The sequence below is a fragment of the Leptosomus discolor genome, chromosome 17 (genome assembly GCF_034619465.1).
Source record: "Leptosomus discolor isolate bLepDis1 chromosome 17, bLepDis1.hap2, whole genome shotgun sequence".
NCBI lineage: Eukaryota > Metazoa > Chordata > Aves > Leptosomiformes > Leptosomidae > Leptosomus > Leptosomus discolor.
Window position 1 is genome coordinate 12874379 of NC_141407.1, and position 11058 is coordinate 12885436.

Genomic DNA, 11058 nt, shown 5'->3' on the forward strand with positions numbered 1-11058 from the left:
TTTTGGGAAAATTATCAATAAAGCTAGAAAAGAAAAATAGATTCAGAGACAATTGAATGGGCTACTTGAGAGTAAACAGTGATGTGGTGGGTGGAAATGTAATAGCAGGAAGTTACTAGTGACATTTCTTGAGAATGATTATTGGTACTAATCTTGTTTAATGCTTTTATAAGCAATTCTGGCACAAAGAGTACACTAAAAACTGATGATGATGTAAAGTTGGGAGGCTGAAGATACTCAGCAAAAATGGGTGTCTTGAAGGCTACCGTAAGAGAAACAGATGATGAGTTTCATCAGAAAAACTGCAAAATCATGTACTTGGAGAATAAAATAGTCGTGCTATAATTGCAAGCTTGTTAAACAAAGGGGGCTGGCAAGGGTGACTAAGATGCTGACATGATGTGGCTGTGAATAAGGCAAATGTGGTATGTATAAACAGGCTGGATAATGGAAGAGATAAGAGGGTATAAACGCTGTTGTCCAAAACACTAGTAAAATTTCCTGGATGTATAATTAGAGTAGCTCGTATAGAGGAGTTCAAGCCAGAACAGGTGCAGAGAGTGAATGGGGAGCCTGGCCTGAAGAGGACACACCGAGTCCAGCTTATTTAGTTTACCAGAAGGCCAAGAGTTACTGTAATTGATGTCTTGGAGAGCACCAGAGGTAAATGACTCTTCCCCTTCTTTGATATTTAAGCATAAGGACAGTATTGGTCCAGGACCAAGTAAACAGGCCATTAATAAATTTAGATGGAAACTAGATGTTGTTGACTATCTGAGCAGGGAGACATTTCTGTTCCGTCTGCTCTTGGAAGGGACTGCTATATCCTAGCAGGCATTACGGGTAGAGATTTGCCTCCTTCCATGTCCCTTGCTTCCATGTTCTAGGAGAAGGAAAGAGCATATTAGGTGGTCACCACCTTTCCTTCACTATCTACAGAGGGCCTTGCATGAAATACAGGAAGTGTAGCAGGAATGTGTGAGAAAACTGGTATCCATTTCTTTGGAAACACTTCAGAACAGGATGTATGTAAGGGTGGTCCTTCGTGTTTGAATTTTGAGAGAGACAAGTGGGCTAACAAATACAACTTGCGTTACTTCTCATCCTGGTGATCCCTCAATGACTTTGCAGTTTGACTTGAGGTAGAATGCTTCTGGTGCTTTAGCTGTAGGGTGATCAGTTTAAAAAGTGGTTGAAATACGTATCTCTGCTTAATGGATGCTGGTGCTAGTAAATGTGAAGTTCATGTTAATGATTTTGTTTCTTAGAACTCCAGGTTCTGATAAAAGCTGGTCAGAAACTTTTGACCAGATGAGATAAGGCATTGGGTAGGAACATAGGCTTTTCACATAGTTCTTGCATAAGGTATGGCATTTCCAGTTAAAACAAAGGAGCCACATTCACAGTAGCAAATTCTCCAGCAATTAGGGCAGTTATATGGAACTGATCTTTCACAGAAACCCCCAATAATACGTGAATAAACGTTGAAATGGTTTGGTTTCCTCTTGAACAAAGTATGTGTTTCTGAGCTTCCCATCTGGCTTACAAGACATTTGCTGAATTTGTGTCAATGTGGCTTTCATGTATTGATCTAAAAATACAAGTGCTAACAACGTTTGTACTGTCAAGCCCTCTCTAGCTGCTTGCTCTTATGATTCAGTGAAAGGAATTCAGAGCAGCAATCGTTTGGCATTTGAGAATGGCTTCAGCACTATCGCTTGGGAAATAATGGTTTTCAGATGAGCTTACAGTTACACTCGGCAAAGCAAACTGGTAAAACTGAAGATCTGGAGAAGTTCCATAAACAGTGGATGGTTTTGACTACCCGGTTGGATCTTACATACTACGTGGATTTGAAATAAGTTAGGGGTCTTCTGCGGAGGAGAGAAAAATTGTGCTGCTGCTTTTCAGTGATGTATTGTGCAATGTTGAAATACATGTGCTTTCACAGTGCTGCCACTTCTGTTTGGAAAAATAGTTTTTAAAGTAACCTGTTAATTTGCAAACATATATTTTGGACTAGTATTTGATTGCTGCAAGGTGAGTTAAAAATGTGTAATAATTTTTAAAGCACCTCATCTGAGAGAATTTGCTGTCTGTCTACTGGCTTTAAGAGGCATGTGGTTGTTGATAGTCACAGATTGTGTTCATAGTAAAGATGGCACAGCCATAACACATTCTGCTCATTGAAGGAGACAAACTGGTTTGACTTGCCTTCATTTGCAATAAATGGGATCTTTGGATGTTGCTTTTATATGACAAATCCCTGCAATTAGTGCATGTGAATTTGGGCACATGATTTTTAATAGCACTAGAACTTGAAAGTAATCCTAATTCTTGAACTGCTTCTCTTCATAGTGATTGAGTTGAGGGACTAAAGTAGCTTCATGGGTTGTAAAATGTGAATTTTTAAACCTTACACCATTTTTAATGTTTGTAGTAATTGCAGTATATGTAAGCTTCATTTTAGACTTGAGGGGGTGGTAGTTTTTTGCAGTCTCTAATAACATGTTTGTGTAAACTGCTTTGCTTGTTTTCACTTACGTTCTGTCTCATGTTAAAGCCAAACCTGTGTTTGTTCATGTCACAGTAACTGAATATCCAGGTGTCATTTGTAAAACGTAGGGGTTCTAAGTGACCACCACGATTAAAGAATATTCCGTGTAAGTGACATACATAACTGCCCCTCTTCAAGTTACTTTAATATGTTAGTTCTTTAACCAAAAAGAAAAGATACGAAAATTCCTAATATTAAATAAATTTAATAAAATATAAAAAAGCACACACACAGCCCAAAACATGCTGTTCCTTGCTCTCTGTCCCCTGAACACAGTTGTTTTCTGTGTAAGTAAATTCTGAAATGTTTGTGTTTTTTTGTTTTGGTTTGTTTTTTTTTGAAGGGAGAGAAATACATTTCTTGTTTACCTTTCAGAGGCAAAGTTTATATCGCATTTAACCATAAAATTCCAGCCATAAATTGGTAACAAACTTTCAGCAACTTGATTTTGGAAGAGAAATACCTGTGCTTGATAAAACAAATACCATGAGACCCTTAGACTTTGTAGAGGAAACTTCTATCCTGAGACTTGAGCCCCAAGGTTTAAGATGTTTGACTTTGCCTCCATAGCTTTTCTCAGAAACAATCAGCAATGCTGTGTGTACAGCTAATCAAAATGCCAGCTTGTTACTTCTGCCTCAAGGATGAAGGAAGAAAAAAAAGGTGCTTTCTTTGAGAATTTTTCCCTCTGTCCCAGAAGATATGTAAATTATCCTATTTACTATAAATTACTATTACTATCTTGCTATAGTTGTGTATGGAATATTGTACAGCGATCAGCACTTCCAAAATTCTCAGACAAAAATCTAGATGAACTGAAGAAGCCTGTTTCTCTTACCTTCTTCTAAAATTTTGTTTTAAAGCGAGGTTCCTGATCTCAGCTGCTGCTTTGGTCGTAACAGATACACAACTTGAAGTCATTTTAATGTTTGTATTTCTTAAATCTGGTAACTATTTAATCAGTGCATGACTATGCATCAGAGCAGTGTTAACATAATGTGTTTTCGGATTTTTCTTGCAGTGATGCTACAGCCTTTTGACTATGACCCTAATGAGAAAAGTAAACACAAGTTTATGGTTCAGTCTATGTTTGCTCCAGCTGATACTTCAGATATGGAAGCAGTAGTAAGTATTGAAATGAATTAAAACGGATTTCTTTCAGATTGTATAATTTTATAAGACCTTTTACTGCGTTGCTTACGGGCTGTTGTCAAACCGCACTGGAACGATCCTTGAAAGCTTTGCTGTATTTCCACCTCTGTGCATGGCAAGGTGTTTTCTGTTTATTCCAGGCCCCAGGAATTTTGCACCGAAAGACACTGTTGGTGTCTGCGCTTCTTTAGGGTGCTGCTATCAGTAATGGTATACCAAGCCATGAAACAAGTGTTAAGTAGTAATTTTTTTCAATATATCGTTTTTAGAAAGGCAAACTTACATATTCTAAGGAATAGAATATATTCTAAGTCTGTGGCATCTTTTATATTTTATGCTTCTACTCTCAGTCTTGAGTCTTCCCTTGAGTGGTGCCTTTTCCCAGCAAGAACCAGGAGGGTGATTTATAAGTGTGGTATTTTTCTTTATCCCTGCCAATGTCTGTTGCGGCTTAGGTAAATGAAAGGCCCTCATGTATTTTGTCCTGTGGATTACAAATGAGAGTAGCAGAATTATGTAGGTGCTGAAGCAAAGAAGGACAAAAGATGTAGAAATAAGATGTCAGGCTACATTAAGCCAACTTGGAAAGGAACAAACCAGTATGTCAACTGGTAGCTTTCCTATAACAGCAAGATTTGCTACTGCAGGAAGGCACAAGGAGACTTTCTCTAGAATAGCTTTTGTTAGCATGACAGAATACTCAGTAGCTATTGAGGAAATGATAATAAAACAAAAAAAGCCATTACTTTAAAGTGTGGGGCTTGTGTGTGTTTGTATGTGCGTGTATTGCTTAGAAAAGCCAAGTGCAGAAAACCTCAGAGTGCGTGTCATGGCTTTTTTACGGTACTACTTACAATACGCATCTTCTGAATAACTTTTTAAAGCTGTGGCACTCTGCAGGGTTAAGAATTTCCCTTCTGAAAGAGATTTATGGAACTATATTTGTTTAATGGCCTCAAAGTAAGAGCCAGAGGGAGAAACAGCAATAGAAATAAAATATCTGCATCACAAGAAAAATAAGGCAGTCTGCTTTTCTTTCTAACTCTTTAATTTTTATGAGTAACTTTATACGATGAAAAATGTTATTCTGTTAGCAAAGAATGTTTTTTAGGACCTAGATGGCCCTTTCAGTTTTCCAGACCTATCCAGACCAATGCGATTTCTTTTCCTATATCACTTGATCAGTTCTCAGTTTTGTTACCACTCTCCAAATCTCTTCCTATTCTGGATAAACAGGTGAGACAAATTGCTGGAGTACTATAAAGCTTTCAACACTTCACAGGCAGCCAACGAGCTCGAAATAGAATTCTGACTTCAGCCACAGAAGAGCTGAAGTACGATTCAGCTATTTAGGATGAGTCAAATACTTCTGGTTGTACAGGGGTTAGACATAATTTGACACCTACTGGAGATACACTGAGCAATACCATGCTGCCAGAAGTACGGTCAAAGTGAGGCATGTGAGAACTCCGGCACAACGTGGACACTTCTTGCTGTATATCACTACTATGAATCAGTCTTTTTAGTCAGGGTTACAGATGATAATGAGCAAAGACTCGTAACTGTTAATCCCTATTAAAATTTTGGAAGGAAATTTTTTTATGGTGGATCCCCTAGTCGAAGGGGAGAGAAGGATGAGAGGGGAAGCTATCCCTTTCTACATGTAGCACATCTGTTGTTGTTTAGATATTGATACTGAAAAATAAGGAGGTGGAAAACAAGGAGAGGGAAGAACAGTCCTGTAGTTCTTATCAGTCAGGAAGAAAACCTCATGTGAAATTTTGGGAACTCTGCTGAACAAAGACTTCAGAACTAACGTTGTTATGATTTGGGGGTTTATCTTTTCCTTCCTTTGAATGCACCTGCCTTTTTTTTTTTTAAATCAGCACCATAGCTCCCCCTGTCTATGCTAATTACTCTTACACAATTCCCAGTTCTCTCATAAATTACCTGTGTAAGCTTCAGACTATTTAGAATTATTTCCTTCATAGTGTCTGGTCTTTCTTTACAGTACCACTTGGTTATGTAATTGGTTTCACTTTTCATCGCGTATGTGGTTTATGGTAACATGATAAACACCCGTGGGGTTTTTCCTGAGTAAGATGATGTGCTTTGTTTACATAATACACTACATTTTCCATCTGCCTTATTATACTAATATGTTTAATATTAAGTTAATATTAAATTATTCCAGTGGAAAGAAGCAAAACCAGAAGAACTCATGGATTCGAAACTTAGGTGTGTGTTTGAGCTACCAGCGGAAAATGATAAGCCTGTGAGTATTTTCTGATGCATATTGAGTGTTTTAACTTAATACCACAGTAAATCATGTAAAATGGCATGTTTATACAGACAGCTATATAAGTAAAAGACAGAACCCTCTGTTTCACTGCCTTCATGGCATCACCCTTTGAAAACACAATATAAACTATTTTAAATCTTAGTGATGCTTAATGTAACTAGCAGCTAATTTGAACAACATAAGTGCAACACAAGCACAAAGAAATCTTTGAGTTGATCTGTTTTCATTTAGCAAAAGATCAGGGCATAAAGAATAGTTAAAAAAAATTTGAAAGATGCTGAGTGATGGTCATAAAGCTCAGAGTTTTTACTGAAGTGGTTATGACCATCAGCAATGTACATTTGCCTGTCCAACACTCCCCTTTGTTTCCTTGATACAACACTGATTTGAGCATGTAAATTGGTAGAAAGCTAGTAAGAAAGACATAAATGCAGTTAGCGGCCATTGCTGCTTGTATTGTGCTTGGGAAGGGAAAGGTGGGGAGAGCATTAATATTCCATAAGCAGACCATGAGCAAGTAAGTTCCCATTTGTATTGTGGGACATGGTCTAAGGCTATTTCCTTTTCCATATATGCAGGGACTGAAAAGCTGAGGTCGTTCTGTCTGCACGTACTGCTGCTGATCTGGTGTTTTCTGTGAAACAGAAAGGGGAAGTAAAGGTTGCAGAAAGAAAAATGTTGTTTATTTCTTTTGATACAGGCACGTTTCAGGTGTGCACAGACAATTGTACCTGATTCTCCTCCTAAATATCAGGTGTGTGGTGTGGTGCTAATAACTAACCAAAAATCACTCTATCCCTTTTTTAACAGCATGACATAGAAATAAATAAAATTGTATCCACAACTGCAACAAAGACAGATTCCTCTGTAATGTCTAAATCAATAAGTTCTTCTTTGGATGACACTGAAGTTAAGAAAGTAATGGAAGATTATAAGAGGCTTCAAGTAGAAGTTCAGAGGTTACGGGAGGAGAATAAACAGTTTAAGGTAAAGATACATTTTCTTTTTTTCAGATTTACCCCTTTCCTGAAAAAGAAGCTTTCGACTTAAAGGTTTGGTTACTTGACCTTGGCGCAATATTTTAATATTGTCTATAAATTAAAAGATAATTTAGGTTTCTCTCTTCATAAACTGAGAAAAAGTGTTGAAATCAGTGCTGACTTTGAAAGGAGTGTACAAGTCATGCAGTCAAAGAAACTGATTGGCTAGCAACCCAAAGTAATGAATTCCCTCTCTTCTTTTTTTTTCTTTTCCCACCTAATTTTCTCAGTCTGAATTAAGTGTTCATTGTTGGATCTGGCCCTTTCTCTCAAACTGATGGGAGCTTGAGGGCAGTGTTGTGCAAATACTGAGTGTTTTAGTAATTGCACCTATAATACTCGGTTGGAGTGACCAAAGTAAGACAGATTAATAGGGAATGTGCTTCCTGCCATATCCAGCACAGTGCTGCGAAATCAAGTGATTGAGAAGGCTTTATCACTATGCTGAAAAACTCTGCTCTGTAGTTTCATTTGTTGTAAACGTCTAGTTTCACAGATAACAGCACCAATGAAAATTTGGAATTTGTGACTATTGGAGCCCAGTGAAAGGAACTCTGTTCTGTCAGCTCTGATGCTGCTTGGCTGACTGATGCATGAAGAAAGTCTTTAAACATTTGCAAACGAGTTTTGTTTTGCACGTAGAAATAACATGTATAGAGCTGAGACAGACCTTAACTTTTCCTTGTGTTCTTGTTTTGCCAGCATCTCACAATACTATAAGTACTCTGTGATTTGATTTGATTTTATTGCAAATCAGTCTTGAATAAACGCTCTACAGGAGATGTGTAGAATTGAGCTGATGTCTTAAAACGATGAGCTCTTTGTTCCCTTTGTGGAGTGTTGGAGACATCTGTAACACATCAGAAAACAATGTGCTGTCAGTGTCAGGCTAGAGGAAGTTAAAATACTTAAAATGAAAATATGTTGTTTCTAGCAGTGAAAATACTATATAGGTAAACAACATTTTATTGTTTATGAAAGTTAGTTGTCCCCATCCGGACTTATAGCAGTAGTGAGGTATCAGGTAGTCTGTGACTTTTATTAAAAAAATAATTATTTTTAAAGCATGTTTTCCTCCAGAATGTTAGGTGCCCCTTTGAATTCAAAAGTGAGAAGCACTGACGTACACCGAGCCTTTTGAATGTCACTTCTTTGACAATTTTTAAGGCTGCAGTAACTTCCACTACTATTTTATTTCTTGAGTAATTTTTTTATGTATAGACTGGAGGCTTTTGCTTCAGTATGTTGTACTTTCGCACTATAATACTATATCACATCAAAAAGTCTAACCTGTTGCTTCAGCTGTGTGCAGGTTAGGTCACAAAAGGCTCATTTTACCATCTCCTGAAGTGCTCTCTGTGTGTGTGGAGTGGAGTGCTGCACAACAGTTCAGATCAAGACGTGGGAAACATTGTCTGCACTTGAAATGCTAGTATCTGGTGTTCTGATGTTGTTCTGTCTGTTGTCTCCTACATCTTTAAATCAAGAGAGCTGTCAAATTCATACCAAGAAAATATCCTAATTATTGCCATTAGTTTCATGTCAAAATGTCAGTATTAATATGATAGGGGAAATAGATCTCCCTTCAAACGGTGGTTTGCTTGTGACATCTAACTAGGGGAGTGATTAATGTAATTGCCTTAAAGTTGCATATTTTTCACAACGTGTCGTAGTTCTATTGAAAAGCATTTTCCCCAGCAGCGCTATATTTGCTTACAGAGCAAGAGAAGCATCTTCATGCTGTTCCCTTTGTCATTGTTTTTGAAGTTCTGGAGCTTTCTCCAGACTTTAGACCAAGTGTTCTTGCAGACTTCCTCATTGCTTCCCCTTAGTCAGCAGGTGAAAACTTCCAAGAGTGTGTGGTTTTTGCTCTGCTGGTCAAGTAGATACAGAATTTCTCTCCTACCTCGCTACCCTTTCCTTCTCAGGATTATCTAGGAAATAGAGCTCTAAATTAGATATAAATTAGCTTTTCCCGATTTTATTATGCCTACCTAAAATAAATATGATAAGGGTGAATATTTATAGCTTTTTTTTTCAGTAGAAATAATCCATACCTCTTCCTTTAGGAAGAAGATGGACTGCGGATGAGGAAGGCACCCCAGACAAACAACCCAATATCTGCTTCTGCAGCTGCTGTCAAGGATGAAGGGCTCAGCTCCAGACTACTTGCTTTGGTGGTTTTGTTCTTTGTCTTTGGTGTAATTATAGGAAAAATAGCCTTGTAGAGGCAGCATGCTGGAAATTGTAAATTGGTTTGATGGTTCTGCCATATCAGTGGATTGAATTTATTCATAACAATGTTTAAAAAAAAATTTAATGTATGACATCTCACAGGTCTTGCCTTTAAATTACCCCTGCACAAATACTATGTAACATAATCTAGAAAGTTCAAAATGTACCATGAGTGAATGAACGAAAGAGAATATGCTTCAGTGATGAAAGGGGGGAGAAAATAATGATTTAACACTACAATGGAATATTGTATATGTCATTTTAAACATTCTTAGACCCTGGTACATGTTGCTGGATTACCTCTTTTTAAGAAAAAAAAAGAAAAAAAAAAAAGGAAAAATAGAAAAAACTACTCCTCCACTGCTGGAGCTGGCCCTATTGGATGTTTGGAGCTGGGTTAGGCAGGAGGTGTTGATAACTTCTGTAGAATACGTTAATCCACCATTCTGCTCATAAATTTAACAGTTTCTGTCAGTGTCTTCAACTCTGTGCAAGTTACCAATTTCTTGGCACTTAAATGAATAGTGAGAAGCTGAAAAGAATTGTATGTGGCAATGCTGAATGTGCTAGGCATCATGAAGAGGCATATACTGACTGGTATGACGCTCATTCGGAATAAAGGTCAATGCCTTGTTCTCATAAAGGGACCAAGCTACATTGCTGTTGGTTCATTTAGTTGAATTAAAATGTTATTCAGAGATGTTTAATGCATATTTAACTTATTTAATGTATTTCATCTCATGTTTCCTTATTGTCACAAAATTGACTAATACTATATGGTATGAAAAGGCACCTGTTTAAAGCCAGTGACTAGAACTAAAAATTTGCTGCTGTAGTGATGCAAGATTCTTCTGCCTCCTGGTGTTTTGGGCACTACACAATTGTTGGGAGTTTTGATCATCTGAGCATTGGAGAAACAGTGGTCAGGAAACTGTTTTTGTATGTAAATAAGTCTATCTAGGGGAAAAAATATTAGTAGTAAACTAGTCCTATGCCGTAAAAGACCAATCCTGTTTGACTATGTAGCATCTTAAAAAAAAAAAAAAAAAAAAAAAAAAAAAAAAAAAGAAAAGAAAAATTAAATAAAGCCCCCAAATTAACGTTTCCTTTGTTACTTTTGTCATGCTCTCGCAGTTTTAGAGGGGGGGAGGAAACAGTATTCTGTCACCTTAGTTTGTTTATGGCATAAGGAAACTTACAGCCTTGTTTCAGGATGATTTTTTTTTTTTCCAGCCTGATTTTAAAATCAATCCAAACACCCTGATCATGAGCCTGATACACATAAATGTTGTTCAAAGTAACTGTGCTGACTGCTGAGGTACAAGGTAACTTCCCATTTTTCAGTTTAGTTGGGTTCTGTAGTTAAAGACGCTTGATAGCTGTTGAAAGTAAGGTTCAGGTAATTTTGTCTCTAACCATACTTTAGTACAAAATGCATAATAACCTCAGTGTGTTTTAACATGTTGAACTTCAGTAGTTGAAATAGCTTTTGAGCAAGTAAATTCCTGTGTATTCTTAGGTGGTAAGTCCAAAAAACATCGGTGACAAAATTTTTTATAACACCTTTCAGGATTAAGATACGTCTTTGAGTGACGTCTTTCATTCCTTTATTATTCCTGTGATTTCTTGAGAAAGCTGTTCGGGCTGCAGCCTGTCTACTACGCTCGTTGACCTTTGTATTTGTTCCACTTGTGTCTCAAAGGTTTCCTGCTTTGCAAGTGCAAATAAGTGAAATTTATGTGAAGTTTAATAAGAAAATAGGAGGAAAAAAA

The 11058-nt window shown here is 37.2% G+C and overlaps 1 protein-coding gene across 1 annotated transcript in view; it reads left to right on the forward strand.

The window, feature by feature from the left end:
- VAPB (VAMP associated protein B and C) overlaps window positions 1–9986 on the forward strand; it is a 30510-nt gene extending 20524 nt beyond the window's left edge. Inside the window, exons 3-6 of the mRNA XM_086474533.1 lie at window positions 3579–3682; window positions 5904–5984; window positions 6822–6998; window positions 9121–9986. Of these exons, the coding sequence (XP_086330659.1) occupies window positions 3579–3682; window positions 5904–5984; window positions 6822–6998; window positions 9121–9279 (521 nt within the window). The 3' untranslated portion in view covers window positions 9280–9986. The remainder of the gene's footprint in view (window positions 1–3578; window positions 3683–5903; window positions 5985–6821; window positions 6999–9120) is intronic.
- Window positions 9987–11058: the final 1072 nt, after the last annotated feature.